Source organism: Meleagris gallopavo, chromosome 13, assembly GCF_905368555.1.
Source record: "Meleagris gallopavo chromosome 13, MGAL_WU_HG_1.1, whole genome shotgun sequence".
NCBI classification, from domain to species: domain Eukaryota; kingdom Metazoa; phylum Chordata; class Aves; order Galliformes; family Phasianidae; genus Meleagris; species Meleagris gallopavo.
In genome coordinates, this window is record NC_139416.1 from 14,765,405 (window position 1) to 14,785,247 (window position 19,843).

General features: G+C 36.7%; 2 protein-coding genes across 4 annotated transcripts; one reads left to right on the forward strand and one right to left on the reverse strand.

Annotated features, from left to right (window-relative positions):
• Positions 1–1,166: 1,166 nt before the first annotated feature.
• On the reverse strand, positions 1,167–11,818 carry CMC2 (C-X9-C motif containing 2). 2 transcript variants are annotated; one of them, XM_003209841.5, is made up of 4 exons: positions 11,692–11,818; positions 8,191–8,320; positions 4,739–4,810; positions 1,167–2,690 (listed from the first exon to the last, which is right to left on the reverse strand). In XM_003209841.5, exons 1-4 carry the CDS (start codon positions 11,778–11,780, stop codon positions 2,616–2,618), a joined length of 366 nt encoding a protein of 121 aa, XP_003209889.2. In that variant the 5' UTR covers positions 11,781–11,818; the 3' UTR covers positions 1,167–2,615. The 2 variants fall into 2 exon arrangements, with proteins under 2 accessions (XP_003209889.2, XP_010716367.1); XM_010718065.4 differs by having other exon boundaries at positions 11,624–11,762.
• A 10-nt stretch (positions 11,819–11,828) lies between these two features.
• Positions 11,829–19,648, forward strand: CENPN (centromere protein N). Of its 2 annotated transcripts, none has more exons than XM_003209842.5 (11): positions 11,829–11,962; positions 12,307–12,488; positions 12,827–12,872; positions 13,558–13,614; positions 13,936–14,012; positions 14,406–14,582; positions 15,489–15,590; positions 16,100–16,151; positions 16,606–16,718; positions 18,040–18,163; positions 18,439–19,648. In XM_003209842.5, the coding sequence occupies exons 2-11, from the start codon at positions 12,318–12,320 to the stop codon at positions 18,552–18,554; spliced, it is 1,035 nt and encodes a 344-aa protein (XP_003209890.2). In that variant the 5' UTR covers positions 11,829–11,962; positions 12,307–12,317; the 3' UTR covers positions 18,555–19,648. The 2 variants fall into 2 exon arrangements, with proteins under 2 accessions (XP_003209890.2, XP_010716368.2); XM_010718066.4 differs by having other exon boundaries at positions 11,853–11,954.
• The last annotated feature ends 195 nt before the right edge of the window (positions 19,649–19,843 follow it).

Consider the following 19,843-nt stretch of genomic DNA (forward strand, 5'->3'; position numbering starts at 1 on the left):
CCCACATATATCATTTTATATTAGATGCCATGCCTTCTTTTAAAACATGGGCAGTGCCAACACTAAGAAATGCCTGTTAAATCACTGTTCCTGTCTAAAGCTTTAGCAAAGTATATAAATAACATCAGAAATACTCATGATTCACACCATGCATAACTCTAACTTTTCAGCTGCATACTTCAGTTATATAGCTATTCATATTAATCATTCCTGTGCAGTGTTTATCAAGACTGCATTTCTTATGGGATTCTTTTTAGTACACCCCAATTTTCAGGAAATTGCACATGCCTATAGAAGTCCATTCATTGCTGTTTGGGAGCAGTTACCCTAACTATATGAATACCCAGTTTATCAGCTGGGAGAAATACAACTGTTAAACTGGATGAAAGTAGGCAGTGATGCACTGAATTCTTATCTCTGTAACAGCATGGAGCTACAAACACATAAGCAATAGGTGCTGCTTTTGCTCCAGTATTACATTTGTGAGGCACAGCAAGCTATGCTTCACCAGAGCACTCGCTGCAGATGAAGGGTGTGCTGAGTTAATTTACAGCAAGCTAGCCACTGAGCACTCACTGCAGTATAACTCATGTTAATTTCCCCTGACAGGTAACTAATGTTCCAAGCTATTCCTAGTAGAATTGAGCACCAGTACAATGATCTTCACAGTCAGAGTTTAACACTAGAGCAAGAGCTAGCCCTGCTCTTTCGTACGTACATTATGCTGTTCAGCAGGCTTTCCTTCTGAAGGAAAAGATGTCAGCATTTGATCTCCCAGCAAGAGAAAATGAACTCATGTACAGTACACAACACTTGGGCTTTCATTTGTTAAATGCACCAATTCTTGGAAATATGACTGCGTACTCACAATGTTATGCATCTCTTCAGTTCTTATTTTATTGCTATTTAGTGAAAGATCTGGAATCACAGAATCTGGTAAAACAATAAAAGAAAGCTTCAGTGCTTTTACACTCAGGTATTAGCCTCTCAACCTAATCTTTAAGACAATTCTCCATTTATAGGTTCCAGGCAACACCAAATCTTACTTAAGATCTTTTGCCCTCACAAAAGGAAGGGTTAAAGATTCAAAGTTCCCACTCTGGGAACTCCACTATGAAGTCCTCTTCAAGAGTATCCTTATACCACCATTTCCAACCACCAGAGCATTTAATTTACATAACATATCATTTATTTATCCTAAGAAAGTAGAGAGCACATCAAAATATACAGCAGTTTTTCTCAGTTTTTCTTGGAACTCTCACCTTCTACATGGATACCTTTGCAGTCAAGCTTTACCAACAGAACTGGGTCCATCCAGGTATTGAAAAACAAGTCAAATACTTCTAACTAATCTTTCAAAATACAGCTTTGTTCCAAAACAGATGCAAGAACTAAATGTAAGACTGTTACAGGAACTAGTGTTGATACACAAACTGTTGAATTCATTGACAGTAGACACTCTTTCCTCAAAATGCTTCAAGAGATTTATTATATTTAGCTCAATAAAATTTACTTTAAGTAGTCTTTTTGCCGAGAAAAATAAAAAGTCATTTAAAAAAAAAAAAAAAGAGGAATGCAAGAGTCATTCAACAAAGCAGCTCCATTGCTGCATAAACCAACACAGCATCGTCATATGAAATTCTTGGCATTCAGAAATACGTTCAGAACTATCTGCAGTTAGATAGCAAATGAACAACACGCGTAGCTAATGAGGCAGCTTGATTAGCACACTGCTCATTGATTTGAGCAACTGAAAAGCAAGATGAATTTTCTAACCTGAGTTTTTCTTCAACAGCAGTAATCATGACTTGACGTCCCGTTTGTACTAGCCTTTGTAGATGAACAACTTAGCTTGTATTTTTGGCAGCGCTCAGCAGACCCTGACTGTACTCAGTATAAATCAAGGCAGTGCTTTAGAATCCCTGAAAAAGTTCCATTCTGAGTTTCTAAAGCAATTTGCATCACGTATGATAAACAAGTTAAGTTATGGCAGTCTATTCTGTACTTGCAGTTAGCAGGAAGAATTCTTTATGTTCTAAATGGAAAATGGTCATTTTGTCATTTTGGCTTCAGCAAAAATACTAGAACTCCACTAATTGCTTGATAGGCCATCTTCAATTTCAAGCCATATTAGTTTGAATTTCATTTCTAGTAATCCATTTAAACAGTGTCTTCATTCACTCTTCATAGTGTTGTGATAAATCATTCAGCATTTTGCAAGGAAAAAAGATGAAATAGAAACTACTAATTGTGAAGGAATAAATGCAACTCAACACAGGATTGGGAATGCTGCAGTTCTGAATGCATAATACACCACACACATTGATATTTGATACATCATTACTTAATAGTCATAACAAAATTATGACAGAATGAGGAGTTGTCACAACAGGTGTCTTTTTGAGACCGAAAATTAACTTGAGCAATCATTTTATTTTTCCCACATTCAGTTTACCTTTCTGTAAAAATAAAACATAATTAGTATGTTTTAGGTACATTTATTTTTCCACCGTTTCACAAACCACAGGTTGAACATTGGCAACTTGAAAGAGATAGTCTATCAACTTTCAAGTGAGTGTCCCTATTGAGACGCAATTGTCCATGTACGGTATAGCTCACTTCTCAAAGTTTGTGTGAGCATTAATTATTTTCCGACGCAACTCCTTGTTCCTGGCCCTTTTTTCTTCATACTGGAAGACAGAGGAGGGAAATTATTAGATCAGCTATTCCCAAACAGATAAGTCAAATTTTAAACATACAGAGCCTTTATTACTCAGGATCAGAAACAATATCTTTGACCAACATTAGATATGTAGTTCCTCATATCTACATACCTATTCATTTCTACTTAGAAACTTGTGTTTTAATAAAATAAATGTTAATTTCGAAGTTAGAGGTTATTAAGCTAAAGAGTATTAGAACATTCTAATAAAAAAAAAAAAGATTCCATTAATCTTGTGGAGGAAGTTAATTGCATATCCATCTTAAGTTTGACAGCTACACTTCACACAAACTAGAAAAAAAGTTGCATTAATGCTATTCTAAAGCACTGATCAGGCTCTTTTCCTTTTAAAAGATACAGACTAACATGTGTGCCTGCGTTCTGAAATATGAATTTGTCATCACAGACTTAGTCTATTTTTGATCCTGGTCATTAATTATATGGCACAGATAAAGCAGTATACCAAGATGAAAGCAACAAAGGCAAATATGGGTTGAGTTAGGGTAATTTTTTGCACAGTTTAAAAAAATAGAAGAAATGGGACTCCATCATGAACAACATCAAGAAAGCATTCATGTGTGTATCTCAAATGTGAAGCCCATCGTTGAAATATGCTCCTACATCAGCAAAAGTCTGAAGATTGAAGAATCTTTCTTTCATTAGAAAAAAAAAAAATGAAACCTTCTTAATGGCTAAAAAGAAATTAAAAAAAACAGATTTGATACATATGTCATGAGATGAAAATAACTCTTGATGTTAACCTTAGAGCATATATTTGTTAATTTTTTTTTTTAATAATTAATATGAAAGACTAAGGAAACCACAAATGCATAATTCCCTATGTAATGTAATAAGACTACTAAGCAGATGGATTTTGGAAAGAGCTTCCAGTTTTTCATTCATCATACTGACTGTTTTACAACTGAAAGAAAGGCATGAAACATCACTTAACATTAACGGAATGCTTAATTTTTTTTCCCCATGCCACAATGCTAATATTTGTTTTTTTCACTAATTTTCCTATGATATTATGTAGAACACAACAATGGACTTTTAGCAATTTCATCTGTGCCTATTTTGTATCTATTCTACACCTGTGAACAGCTTTTCACAGGGCTTTTGAACAGGGACTTCATAGTAATAGAATAGCAGTGTAGCCAGATTTTCAGTTGGTGAGGAAACATAGCCTTCAAGAAGTCATTATAATGTAATAGCTTTAATGGAAGAAAAAAAAAATAAGGTTATATGAAACTTGTTTTCCAAATGCGTGCTACAGTTTGGAGAGGAATGGTATTTGACACAAGTAGATGAAATTAATTCCCACAGAGTAATAGAAGGAAGATGGGTAAAGAGGGACCCAAATTGTTCTGATTAGAAGCAGCCTTTGAAGTGACAGTTCTTATTTGCAGTATTAAATGCAGGTTAAAATGTGTATTTTGTTAGTATATCCAAATATAGTCTATGTTATTTGTTAAAGCCAGATACCCATTCAAACATTATTGTAATGATATATCTAAGCCTTCCATCTCATTTAAGAGATTCAAAAAGTAACTATTATTTAACAAAGTTTTGTGCAAGAAGTAATCATTCAGAATTGTACTCTGCAATTATTTCTAGACTTTCAATCTGACAAGAAAAAACACTGTAAAATGTCAGCACATACATTTACATCTCCACAGGAAAATATTGCCTTTAACAGCATCCTCTGTGATTCCAGTTATTAACTTCAGAGCCAAATCGTGCCAAAAGTAGAAGTGATGGCAGAGATGCATGTTCCTAGCTCAGATTGGTCTCAGCACCATTTCAGGCTTCATTTATACAATCCTCCTGATAAATTTATCCCCCAAAAAACCATATAAATATAAACCATATAAAAACCAAAGTGCCCAACTCAGAATGGACTTACATATCAAAGCCTGTTTACTGATTTGTACTAATTAGTAAAAGAACAACATTTTCTATCGTATGGACTTTTTTCTTTTATTAGTTATTTAATAAGTTAAGTTTATTTCTCACCTCTTTCTTTAAGCACTTCCGCATCTCACGATCGATATCATTGCAATGGCCAAAAAGCCTCAGAACATTGTGCTAGTAAGTTGGGGAAAGGAAAAAAAAAAAACAATTCAAGAAATTCTTCCTCCAAACCTCTACATTTCTTAAAAGACACTTGCATTTTGCAATATATCCTAGCTGGTTTTTCCACTTCTTTTGTGGAAAATGATGCTTTAACTTTTTTTTTTTTTTTTTACTGTGTAGCTAGGAGCTAGAGCTACTTCTCATTTGAATAACCTCAATCTTGGCAGGACAAGAAGAAATGGTTTTAAGTTGAGGGAGGGAAGTTTTAGGTTGGATGTCAAGGGGAAGCTCTTTACTATGAGAATGGTGAGGCTGCCCAGAGAGGTTGTGGATGCCCTGTCCTTAGAGGTGTTCAAGGCCAGATTGGACAGGGCCCTGGGCAGCTTGGTGGCCCTGCATGTGGCAGGAGGGTTGGAGAGTCATGATCCTTGAGGTCCCTTCCAACCCTGGCCATTCTGTGATCTTGCAGAAAGCTTAAAGGTACTCACCGTATTGTAAAATCAGACTGAAATACAATACCTACACTGAAGTCATCAAGTCTAGATGTAGAACATACACTTTGTTGATCGAGAACTCAGTTATATAAATTTCACCTAGCACTAGCTTCACTAACACACAAATCTTTGTGTTCTGAACTCATTTGCAATTTAGAAAGATGTGGGAAGATCTACAGGCAAAGGACTTCATTATTCCAGCTGTGCAAAAAATGTGAGATGCTATGGATCCAGAAGATGCATCCACTGGACATAAGTGACTGAAATGTTAGAACTAGCATGGGGAGGGGGCAAGGAGTAAAGTTTCTCCAAACCTCAAGAATGTATTCGCCATCTTTGTGACACAGCTCAACTGTAGACTAGATGCATAAGTGTTACCCAGTTTTCATCAGGGAAACCAATGCATATTTCTGTGGCTGATGAGCAGCTAGACAGATTCAGAGACATGCTGAGCACTATTAAGAGTTCAAGTAGTGGGCAAGGTAGATGTCAGCTAGCAGAACACAGCTGAACTTAGGAGTGCGTTAATAAATGTCTGTCATAGTCTTTAACTATGGCAGTGCTATAATTAACTTGTTTATATCTGTTTGCTTTATAAAGGGCATCAGATGACACTGAAGCAGTTGCATGGGATAAAGGATTGCTTTACTGAAAGCTGAATCCGCTTTTAAAACATTTTCATTTTAGCTATACAGATTTAACTTTTTATTCTATTCTTACACTAGCATGCCCGATTTCAAAGTGAGTACTCTACATTCCAAGCTAACTCTACTCTTACTAACACAGTGAGTTGAATCCACATTTATTTAGCCAGACTCCTAAACTGTCAACTGTTTATAGCTCAGATTGAGGAAAAAGGAATCTGTTTTCCAAAAATAGTTATTATTCCCATTACAGCAATACGACTGTGAGACAATGTGCATTTCTTTCAGCAGCTGTCTATAAAAATAAGGCACGTATTTGGCCCAAGAGCAGAGTTGTTAAAAAAAATTAAATTTTTTTTTTAAATGACATCAAATAAGAATTAACCACTAGATACTCTCTCCAGATATAAGACTTAAAGTAACCAGTGGGTTCTTGATCAGAAATAGACTGAATTTTGTGAAAACACAAATACAGGACACAGAATTCAAGATAAGGTTTTTTTGTCCTCAGTATTAATTTAAATTACATGTGAAGAATCTTAGGCCCCTTTGGTATTTTTACAAAACAGCAGATAGTCACTAATAACTATAATTAAGATCACAAATTCTTCAGATTTCAGTAATTTCTATTTCAGTACATCTACCTTCCATTTTAAACTAAAAATATTGATCCTTTTAAACGAGCGTGAAAGTAGTTTTCACTCTGCTCTGAGGAGCACAAATATGCACTCATAGGTAAGCTTAAGACTGACAAAATTAGTTCATCTTCACATAAAAGGACCAACTCCAAACCAAAATGAGAAAATATAACCCTGTGCATGAATGTATTACTGCTGCTCCCAGAATCTTTGTAAGTCAAATAGGCAGCAGATTACTTTGAATCGCTGCTATGGAAATCAAGTACAGCATGCAGTTTTAGTTCTCTACTAAACTCAAGGTAGAGAAATAAGTTACAGCTCAGCTTGGTGATGTTCTGTTCTACACAGGAACTGCGCGTCTTAGGTTTAAGGTACCTACACAGAGCAGAGGAACAGAGAGACAACTGTATGAAAAACACCATGAATGCCACTGACCAATTCTAGTTTGCTTACATTTCAAAACATTGTAGTACAAACTAACAGATGAGAATGTACTGAACAAGCCTAGTACAGATACTTGTTAATACTAAAATTCAAACTCTGCTTCCTACATTGTTATTTTAAATTTATAAGAAATCAGGTACTAGACAAGCTTTTTAAACATTAGTTTAGCTACTTTAAAACCAGACCTTCAAAAAAGTGTTATGTCTCTTTCACACTAAGTATCTTCACTCATATTTCACATATTGTCAGCCTTGTTTTTCTTTCTCTAACCACTTTGGAAAAGAAAAATTCAGAATTCTTAAGAAATATGTTTTGTCTTCAAATTTATGGATAATTGTGTTATCAAAAATTATAAACCACATCTGAACACGGAGGTGAAAATACTGCAGATTGCACGAGATGGTATAAACCACTGAATTCTATTAAACATTCAAATATACTTTTGTCCCCAAGCAAACTAGAAAATTAAGCTTGTGTACTAATACAGATGTATGTCTGTTCAGAACATCTATTTACATTAACTGAGAGAACTGGAAGAATAATTAACAGTAATGCACCAATGCTGCAGATAACTTAGATTTCAGGGGCTGACTCATTTATGTCCAGAAGTTTACTATAGAACAAATTAAAAAACAACTTCTGAATGAGTGAGATGAGGTTTCTATAGCACAGCAATGAAGAGCATTGAGCTCCCTGAAGACAATTAGGTATTTTACATCCCTTTGTACATGCCTACTAAGAATATTCAGATGTTAATTCACATTTAGCTCTCCAAGCATGGAGTGTAAGGCACACCAGCATACCTGCATTATAGATATATACATACAGTGCATCTGGACTGCAGGCAGTTGGTATGCAGCAATCTGTGAACATTCTGTGAGCAACAAACACGCAGGCTAAAACATGCAAAAATTATTTCCATTTGCAACGTAGCCCACCATTGGAAAGCTCTAACACAAGAAATTTTAAGGTATATTTTATTTCCTACTGAAATCACCGGCAAAGTTTTACATGCAGTTGTCAGATACCTTTGCCAGTGTAAACATACTAGCTCTGTTTCATGGCTGCTCTGCCTACTGGAGATTTTTCCATGATTGTATGATAATCTCACCAATTTTCTGACACTCATTTCCCCAGCCCACCCACTCTTTTCTCTGCTCAGAACTCCTTACCTCCTTGTGACACTTCTTGAGCAGACTGATAATGAGGTTACATTCTTCAGTGTGCAGGTGAGGAGACAGGTCTGGATGCATCTTACGTAGTGATGATTTCAGCAGTAAAAGAATCTGAGAAAATTTCCACCTGCCAACATTAAAATATGAGTGTATAAATAAAAGTTCAAGTTGATCACTTAAGAAATTATCATATAGTATTAGTGTTATAGTAATAGCATTTTGAATCAAAATGCAATATAATAGGTATAATTTATATTACACACTTAAGGAAGAGACACATACTGGTTCAATTACCTTATCTGTAGAGCTCAAATATTAACTATGAGTTTAAATTATTTGTGATTATGGACATGAAGGATGCTTTTGAGATTTTCTTTTTAAGGGACAATAGGAGAATTAACCTTTCTTGAACTGCAGATTATTTTTTCATCCTTCTATTTCAGTTTTCTTCATCCTAGCGCATGCATTATATATCATAGCACATACAGAATCGTTTGGGTTAGAAGGGACCTTTAAGATCATCTAGTTCCAATCCATATCCAATCCATATAGGATAGCTATTATATATATGTATTTATTCTACTATATGTTTTTTTTTTCCTCTTTCTACTCTCTACAAACAGGTGGGTAGGAACAGGAAGCACCCTGATACTTCATTACAGCACTGAGGACTGGCATCTTTTCACTTGTCTACATGCTTTTTGAAGAATCTCCATCCAAAGATTTGATGATGCTTTAAAAAAAACAGCTGTGTCCTCAAGAGTGCCAAGGAGAGTGGAACAGTAACCACTTAACTACACTTCTTTAATACAACTCAGTATGCTGCTAGCCTTTATTGCCACAAGGGTGCACTGCTAAATCATGTTTAACTGCATGTCAAGCAGGACCCCCAGGTACTCCTCTGTACAGCTCTGTAGGGCACGAGCAAATTTCATTCTAGAAACATATTTTTTTCTATGATGTCTCACTTAAAAAAGAAAACATTCCCAGAAGCCATTTTCAAGATCTTTTTTAAAAAGGATGAAACTGTCATATAACAATGGCTGAAATAATATGACTTCTTTGTTGTAGAAGATTATCGTACCAGAGAGGGAAGAAGTCCAGTTCATACTAGGACAAATGGGATCATCTCGACAAAATTCTCCTTGTATTAACCATACTGCCAACAAGTTAAGTAGATGTCTTTTGCTTGTTTACTTGGTATTTTATCATTGCCCTTCCTCCAAAAGAGAGCAGGTTCCTAGCTGCAGTACATCAAGCAAAAATCAGTACACCTGTGCTCAGTAGCCATCCTTGTTTCAACACTCCACAGCTAAGCCATCTAAATACTGGTTGGCAGTGGTCAGATTTTACAACTGCAAACTTCCAATATTCACTTGCAGCACTGCCAGCTATCACCTACTCTACTATTCCTACAATATTCAAGTAATATATTTGGCCTGAAGAGGTATTTACCCTGTATTTCGTATCACATGTTCTGCTTAACAAGAACTACATTCCCACAAGGAAATAAAATTTTAAAATTCTAAACAAATTCACAAGCTCCTGGAGACCCACGAGGGTGCATTCTGCATGATGTTGCAAACACATCCAGTCATTTCTTTCAAGAACCTCCCCCATATTTGCTGGAAGTACAGCATTACATTGCATGTTCTCTTCACATAGAAGTTGGAAACCACACTAGAGTCAGCATTCCCTTGAGAGAGTGACCACCTCTATGACCACTTGAATTAATTTTCATAAAACAAGAACGTTAAAATCTTGCAAGCGCAGTTACCTAAAGTGGTACTCACTTCACATTGGCTACAATGAATTAGGAAACATTAAAAAAGAAAATGTTTTACTACAAAGTAGCAAAGGGAGGCTCAACTGGAGCCTTTAGATACTTTTGAAGTTCGTGACAGAATAGTGTTATCAGTGCTAAATCCCATATTTGTGTTTAGGAGTGCCAGATGAGTCTGTCATCTACAAATGATCAGAGAAGGTTAAAATAATTTTGCCAGAGGGAATTGATGGGTAGATGAAAGGGTTTCAAAGGGTAACAAAAGTACGTATGAAAAAGGAGAGAATGGGCTATTGGGTTTCCTTGGTTTCTTTTTAGTAACCTAAAATAAAGATTGCAAGCCATCATCTTGCTAGAAGTTAACATGGGCAGAGTTTTATGTAAAGCTCATAAGGACTCTAAGCATGAAGAAAAATACTTATTAAAAAAAAAAAAAAGGGAAAAAGCAATACAAATTGCCCTGAGGAAATATGAACAGAACTGCTGGATAAAGAACACCAAGTTAAACATGAAATCAGGGCAGAAGAAATAACAGCAGTACAGTAGAATATCAGGAAAATACTGTAATTATTTTAAGACAAAAATGGACTGTGGAATGCTAAGCCAACATTAATAACTGGCAAATATTTGGAAAGGATGAACTTCTTGCACAAACACCACTGAATTGTGCAAGAGCATTTAGCCCTTTAATGTATTTTATAGGAGATATGCAGTTTGCACAGCTCTCCCTGCCTTGTTAAAGATTACATCATACATATAGCTAAGTGATTTAGTTGAAATGCTGTAAGAACAAACTGCAAGTTTCTATTAGCCTTTGAAGACTGAAGACATGGAGAAAGACTGTCATTCTTTCCAAGTACCTTTTAAATACAAGTTTGAACAGCTATCTCTAGCCTAAAAAGCTACTTACACACTTGTTCAGTATATGAAATACCAAATATTAATGTGCAAAAGGAAACTATCAGCACTACAGAATTCACAAGATAACCACAGGTACTGAGCCAGTAGTCAGAAACCAAAAGGCTGCCCAAAAAGAGCAGGGTAAGCTCTTCATCCACACGCCTGTTAGAACAACTGCTTTTTTCTCTTCCACCTGCCAGCTTCTCCTCCTGACCTCCTTGTGGCAGGTGAGAACATGGAGAACAAAGGGGTTTCATACATCCCCACTTCTTTCCCAAATGAAGCATAGGATCAGCACACCAGGAATATAGGTAAGTTTCTTTCTTCTTTTCACAGAATCTCCCACGAATAAGAACCAATCAGTTCCCTGACACAGATGGAGAAATAAGCTTGATTGATTTTTCAGGCTCCCCAATTAGCTTAACGCTTAATATTTCCATGTGGGGGAGAAAACTGTGAAATAAACATTTAAACCGAACAACAGCTTTCCTCAATGACTTTTTCCGTATTTCAGTAGAACTCATTGCAAGGCTTTTTTAAACCAAATTGCTCAAATATTGTCCATTTCAAAAGTTGCTCATATAAAAGGCATTTCAGCACATTCAGCACACCTGACCCCAACCAGCTCAGCTCTCCCACGTAAAGAACCCCACACTTCTTCGCAAAACATATCAAAAAGCCCTTATAGAAAGAGACCAAGCAGAGAGCCACAGATCCATTTCCTTTCCAGATTAACTGCAGCGCTACCGTTGTAGTGCAGCTCCAGCTGTATAAGGGTTCCCTTCTCGCAAGAGCAGCTTTTATTCACAGCTTACTTCTGTTCAGAAAGGACGGACCCATCCAGCCGGGGCCGAGCACAGCAGCCCCGAACCAGAGCACGGGGACACCGGAAGTGCACGGGCATAGCCGGCCGGAAGTCTCCTCAGCTGGAAGGGGCGGGAAAGAGGTGCGGAGCCTCCTGTGATTGGACCTCTCTTGCACCGGGCGGCGTCTGATTGGGTGCTTCGAAAGGCGGGAGGCGGTTGGCGCGGCGCGTTGCCGGGTTGGTGTTGCGCTGGCAGTGGTGGCACCGCCTGAGGTGCGGCGGTGAGTGGAGCTCTGTGCTGTGGACGCGGGGATGTGGGCGCGATAATTTTCTGGTGTGCGGAACGAGGGCTAGGGGGTGTTAGGTTGGCCTTATTTCTTGAGGAACGCTCGGCGCTGTTGCTCTCAGCCCCTCGGTCTGTCACGGTCTCGGCTGCCTTCAGGAGCTGGGGCTGCAGGAAACACTAAGGTGTCAGCGGTGAAACCTCCGCTAATGCTACGCTAGGGAGTGATGCCGCGGTTCTGCCCGCTGTCCGTAGGGCGGCTTTCAGCACTTTTCTACACCGTATTCAGGGAGCAGTTGGCCTATGTGTTGGTCTGATTTCTTTGATATCTCAACTTTCCAGGTGTCCTCACTATGGATGAGGTCATTGTCGAGTATATCCGAAGAACTGTGCTAAAAATCCCCCGTGATGAAATCATGGCAGTGCTGCAGAAGTGGGGCTTTCTCTCAGAGGCGCAGCTACAAACCATCAACTTCCGTCAGACCAAAGAGAGCATCTCTCACAGCGTCGCCCAGCTCTGCGAGGTAATCCCTTCCTCAGGATCTGCCTCTTGGTGACCCGCTTGTGGGACTTCAGTGCCTTGTGATTGAAGCTGCCTGTCCTGGGATCTCTCATTTGCTGAACGGTGTGTGAGTGCTCAGGACTGGAGCAGCCTCAGCAGTGGGCATAGCGCCGAGCTGTCAGAGTTCAAGAAGCATCTGGACATTGCTCTTGGACATATGGTCTCATTTTTGGGTGGTTCTGTGTGGAGCAAGGAGTTGGACTCGATGATCCTTATGGGTCCTCTTCCAGCTTGGGATATGCAATGATTGTGTTCTATGTGTGATAGCGCCTCACAATGCACTGTCGTTTTTCCTTCCAGGAAAGTTCTGCAAACATAAAGCAAGCAGCCCTCCTAGACATCATCTGTAAGTAAAAATGAACGAAAATAACATCTAAGTGTTTTGTTTTGTTTTTTTTTCTGAGTAACTTGGTAACTCCTTTAATTACATAGCAATCACCATAGTGATGCAGAAATGCACTTAATGTACAAAGATGACATTAATCCTATTGGATCTGACTAATTTTTTTTTCTTTCCAAAACCTCTTCATCAACATGAGCTTGTTTGTTTCTTTAGAATTCTAAATGGCTGTCAACGTCAGTAAGTCACATCCAGAATACAGTTATAAATGTAGAGAGAGGTGTTCATCTCCAGTATACACTGAGCCCTGACATCTTGCTGCAGTGAGAAGTACCATAGGGAAAAACTGCCTGCAAATGCTCCAGATGGAAATTTAGCTCCGATATTAATTCACTATATGATTATTACACTTCTCTGTTTGAATTTAGACTGACAGTTGTTTTAGTTAAAGTGTTTCTTTAAACACTGAACCTCAGAGATATCCTTTGTTATGAAGCTCTTTTGTAATTTAATTAAGCAACTATGTCTTCTAATAAAAACTGTTTTGCTTTTAGGTTTGCTGAATAAGTTATATCACATTGTTGGAAGTAATCTTCTTTAAACAACTCGCTTATAAAAGCAGCGTAAAATGATTTTTTAATTACCTTTTGATAGTATTCAATCGTTATTGAGCAATTGTTGTTTTCCCTAGACAACCACATCTATCCAAACAAAAGAGCATGGAGTGTCTACCGTATGAACAAAACAGGTAAAGTTCCTTTCCTTGCTGCAGTCTCTCTAGTATAACTCTCAACAATTTACTGAGTACGGATTAATCTTTAATTAGTTTTTTGAGTACTTTAGATTAACTCTTCTGGCAATTATTAGAAACTAATAATTTCTAATCGTCTTTTATATATAAATATATGCATAGCAATAATGAGACTCAAATTTAATATCCAACTTTCCTAAAAATGCTATGCAGTGTCAGCTTTTTTCTTCTTAATATTGTTTCAGTGAAAGTAAAACCATCGCTGAACCAGTTCTTGGGGATAGAATTTAATAAATTCTTCATTTTCTTGTTTAACAGGGGAAGAAACAGACTTCTTTGACTTCAGAGATTTCAAAAAAAAATTTAGAAGACAAATTCAATCAGCATTGATAAATGTAAGAATGTCTGAATATGTTGGGTTTGGGTGTCAATAGATTTTCCATACATTTGGCAAGATGGTTTTTTCTTACAATCTGCATCAAAACCAAAGTAGATTTAACTTGGGAATGGTAAGAACTATGTGAAAAATAGAAAAAATAAAAATAAAAATTGAAGTCTATGCCCTTCGGAAGGGGTGAAATGAAAGTCATATTAGAGTCCAGAACCTTCATTTTGTGAAGTTTTCATTTTCCTGTGGAAATTTGATTGATATATAATCCTTACCACACTATGGGATTTGGTACTTATTCAAGCAGTATTGCATTTGTAAACACAGGTTTATGGCATGTTTTAATTTTTCTGGATGTGTGAGTGTGTGTTTAAAGCAAAGCTTTTCTTTTTCTATTCAGGTCACCATCAATTTTAGGGAATATGAGGATAATGCAATCTGGATTAGAATTGCCTGGGGAACACCTTATACAAAACCAAACCAGTACAAAACCAGTTATGTTGTGTACCACTCCCAGACTCCTTATGTCTTCATCTCTGCCTCCACCCTTAGGAGCAACTTACCTCTGCTGTGTCAGGTAGAAGACTAAACTGCATGTACCATGACTCCACCACAGTCTTTTGGATTTTTAATTCTCTTAGCTTTGAAGAGGAAATGTAAAGATGAGTCTCTTAATGCAGTTTTCTAATTTACCCTAGTTTTTTTTTTTCCTCTTAGCCCTTGCTTATTTTTTATTTCAAATTAAAAAGCTGGGGGTTGCAAAACCCAATCTTTGTGACCTTTAGAATGTCACATTGCAAATAAATTCACTTTATTAGGATTTTGCTGATCTCAAATTATTCTAATTCCTCAAGCAAACGTTAGGCAATATCAACTAAATTGTCTCATAGAAGTTGAAGTCCATTAAAACAACACTGTTAACTAACTAGTTCTCTGAAAGAGTGGTCAGGCACTGGAATGGGCTGCCCAGGAAGGTGGTGGAGTCACTGACCCTGGAGGTGTTCAAGGAACGTTTGGACATTGTGATGAGGGACATAGTTTAGTGAGAACTATTGGTGATGGGTGGAGGGTTGAACTGGGTGATCTTGTGGTTTTTTTCCAACCTCGTGATTCTATGATTCTAAATGTATGAGTTCATTAAGCAATTAATTAGCTTTTTCTATAAAATAGCGGTGATCAGTGTTTGTAGTCTCTTATTTTTGCCTGTCTCATAGATAGCCATAGTAGTAGTTTCATGATTTTATTAGCCTGTTTACTTTGTGTTTTTGTTAGGCTCTATGATTATTCAGCAAATCCTGGGAAGGCTGGGAATGTTAACCAAGCTTTAATAATTGTCTGCAACGTGAAAACCCTGCTAGTTAAATAGCAGTTGCTTCTTGTGAAACAAAACACCTCGAAGTCTAGAAATACTATGTCTTTTTTCTATTATACCCATGGTGATTATTAACACTCATACTAAAACAATTTCAATTTTTATTTAAAGGCAATGGTTGTTGCTTCCAATTACCACGACATCCGGGAAATGGAGCTTCGAAGTCATTGTTTAAACTCCCTTAAAGATATTGTGTTTAAGAGGTACAGCCAGGTGAGCCACTTCACAAGTACATCCGAAGATGAATCTTGCTTCTATTTCAGGCCTAGTTCTGACCCCCTAGCAATACGAAATTCACCTCTTTCAGAGATTATCAAGTTACAATGGTATTGAACCACTGAGTTGGATAGCTTTTGCTTAAGGTAATGTTACAGTGGTGATGTAATTACTTGATATGCCACCTAGTGTCTATTATTATTCCTGGATGTTTAAACTCAGTCTATGCAGCTGACCAATTCACTCCTGGGACTTCTTGGCACTGTTTCTTAGAGTAATAATTGGGGAGGTATTAGAATGGATACTTAACTCTGTTCATCCAGATGATACATCATAGGATGGAGGGTGTTTTCTCAAAATAAAGCTGGACTTTGTAGTCTAGTAGTTATCAAAAGTGTGACCACTCACTTTCAGAACACAAAGTGAAAAGAAATTTAGAAAACTGTTTTCAGCTAAAGCATCTAAAAGCAGAACTGTTGTGTTTTTTTAATTTTTTCCTCGTTTAGAACTTCCAAACCAACTATCCACTACAGGAAAGGAATGTACTCACAGAAAATGGTACGTGTATTTTTAAATTAAATACAAGTGTGAATGTCCTCACTTGGAAGATTTGTGCTTAAAAATGCATGTCTGTATATTTCTGCCTTATGAAATGAGATTCATAATAAGAAATGCATGTGTTATATTGACATATCCACCCACGGATAATACTGATGTCATTAGGAGATATGAGTACTTCCTCACGATGTTCAATGCACTTGTGAAACTAAAAATAAGTAATGATCAGTGTCTCCTATCATATTAGCTTGTTTTCTCTCTTGGTAAGAACTGAAACTATATGCCATGCAACCAGTTAACTTATCAAACACAGATAGTGATGAATCTTTTTAAAATTATTATTTCCAAATTTTTTCTGGGGCATTCATCTGATCAACAAATGCAATATTTGTACTCGCTGAGAGTTGTCTTTTTTTTTCCCCCCCCCCCTTTTTTTTTCCTCTGTATCCTGCAGTGGATTTAAGGATAAATGATGAAAACAGAAGCGAGAAAGAAAGAATACACAGACTGAATCAGGAATGTTTTGGTGATGGCCCCCAACCCAAACTTGACTTCGCACAATATAAGGTAGTGAAAGCAACAAATTTGTTTTGTTCTTCTATAATTTTAATAGAGCTACAGCTACATAAACTTGCAAATAAGAAGACGGCATTGTTTCAAACTTCAGGGAGGATGTTTTAAACGGGATAAGACCAGTTTTAAGAAGCCTGTTTGCATTGAGATTTGGTCAGATACTAGATCTTATTTCAGTCCTTTGCCCTTATGAGCTCAACACATGGACTTAGTTTTGTAACAAAGCTAGAAATAAAACAGCATTGCTTTGAGGCATAAGAAATTAGGATTGCTTGAAGTACATTTGAAGATATGGCACATACAGCATAAGATTTTAATGATACACCAATTTTTTTTCTAATGAGCAGATGTATTGGGAATTCTGTGAGATTGTAATGATTTACTATCTAATTGAACTGGCTGCCTCTTCCACCAGAGAACTGTTTACCACATGGTGGCACCCTCTGATTTTATTAACAAAATAGTCCTCCAACTAGAATCATGATAATATTAAGGAATAAAGAAGTTATTCTTCTCCTAACTTATAGTTTGCCTGTTCAGAACCTAACTGATCATTTCAGAGATAACAGTAGACCCATAAACACATATTGTGCTGGAACTTGTAAAATAAATTTTTATTACCAGGTTGGCTACAAATGACTTTTGTACAATACTCAGTTTGAAGAAGGAATTCAAGTTAAGTCATGCTTGTTTGAAAATATTCTAACATTCAAAACAATAGCCAGTTCCATTTTCAACTTTTATCAGTTAGAACATTTTTAGCTTAAATGCAATTTAGTCATTGAGAGATTATTTTAAATGAAATCATATCCATATTTATATGGGTGTATGCATACATGTATGTCCATGTATGTCAGTGTAGGGGGAGAAGCTGCAGTTCTGGATCGAGGCTGTAATTCTGAAATGAAGTATTTAAATTTAAAGATTTCAGCTATTGTAGCTGAAATTTCTCCATTCCCAATACTAGAAAATGTGTTTTTAAAATTCACCATATACTTATAAGTTGAGTTTTCCAGAATAATTTTCAAAAGGATGTCTACTTAGAAAGAATGTAAAGCCGAGGACAACAACTCGCTATGAAAATTAAATACAGCTATTACAACCAAATTGAAACATTACAACTGTAACTGTTGTCATTGTTCTACAAGCTATTTGGCAAATGGCTGCACAGTTCTTCTAGGTTGTATCATGTCATAGAGAAAAATGCAATTTCTTTTCCAACCTGAATGATTCTATGGTTATAAATATTAATGTGAATAATAAATACATAAAATGCATGCATTGTTTATAATGCCTGATAATTTTATCTTAACAGCTTGAGACAATGTTTAAGAGTGATCCCAAATGGGATGTCTTGGAGAAAAAAGAGCCATTCCGATGTTTAGTCAAGTTTTCTAGTCCACATCTTTTAGAATCACTGAAATCCTTGGCACCAGCAGGTAAGTAGTGCAACTCTGTAAACAGAGAGGAAAAATCCACAGTTAAACATTTTAATCATTTTACATTCTGCTTGTAGATTGCATAGAAGAACCTGCATAGTTGGGAAATATATAGGAATAAATAGAATGAAATTGTTACCTCTAAAATTTAATATGTAAATATGTACCTGTTTATTTTCAATAGTAGGTATTCAAACTCTGTTTTCAATTACGTGACAGTTGTGAAAGGTGAATACTGCCTGAGTTAAGCTGTAGTTACCTGTTTGTCTCTACAGGTTTGGCTGATGCACCACTTTCACCACTACTTACATGCATTCCACAAAAAGCTAGAAATTACTTTAAAATTAGAGAGAAGAAGTCTTTACATCCAGGAAACTTTGTAAGCCCTTAAATAGGAATGTTTTTATATCAAAATATGTGATTCATTTATTACTGGTATTAATCCAATCCATAATCACCTTTAAAACAGATTTTAAAAACAGCCTTATTCTCTGATAAACCCTTTTTTATTTCTGACTTTGGGTTAGCCCTTAAACTAACAAGTCACTGTTAGTGAATTTTAAACAGAAATCATGATTATTTAAAGTTTAAATGTGATTACTACTTCTATCTGTGTTTGCTGTTAGATGCTAAAGCCTGGTACAAATAGGTAAGACACCTATTCAGTTTACTGTCATAACTGTAGGTGGCCTTATTTCAGCTGCAGGACAGCAGTGAAACACAACACATGCCCATTCTGAGCACGTGAACAGCCCCATTCAAATAAGTGGAACTACCACTCTGCGTCAGGTCGAGTGTGTTTTTGTCTTTGTAGACGCAGATTACATTCAAAGACCATTGCAGGGTGTAGGGGAGAAGAGACTCTGAGAGACATCAGTAAGAAACTTCCATGCAGCATTACCGGCTATTCAGCTCCAGAGTTCTCACTCACCAACTGTGACAGTCAATAATAAATATTTTAAACTTTTAAAATTCTATCTCCTGATATTAGTATCCTGTGAAATACCAGCTCACAGGAACACAGTGACACTGGCAATGGTTTTCTTTGGAGGTCGTCTATGTTTTAGAATGTCCATTTCATTCAACACGGGATCTCTGCAGTCTTTGTACATTATCGTTTCTTGAGCTTAGGGACACAAAGATTGCAGAAGCAAGATATCAGCATGCACTCGTGCAAACAGCAGCTTTGCAGTGGACTTCTCTAGGGTTGGTAAATAGTAATTGGTAATTATGTAGATATTTCTATGTAACTGGCTGTATTATTCTTATTTTAAGAGATTAATTTGTGCTGAAGTGTCGAACAAATGTTTGTTTCTTAATTCTGCTACCTGGAAGCATATTGCGTGTGTGCCTTGTGTATGATATGTTGGTAGGCAGTCCTTTGAAAGAGCTTCATGACAAAGTATAACTGTTTGGAGAGGTTGTATGGGAATTATTTTGTTTTCAAACTGTAAATAAATGTGTAAATTAAGACCTCTTATAGAAGTTTGTTTGGCCTGATTTTCTGAAGCGTGACTTAGTGTATAGTTTTATTTTTTCTCTATATACCTTCATAAGAAGTTCATAAGAGGTTCATAAGAAGTTACTTGACGGCTATCTGCTAATGACAGATTTTTTTTTCAGTCCTTCCACTTGTGACTTCAGTGTCAGTGTTGCCAAGCACTGAGCTTAACGCTGGGG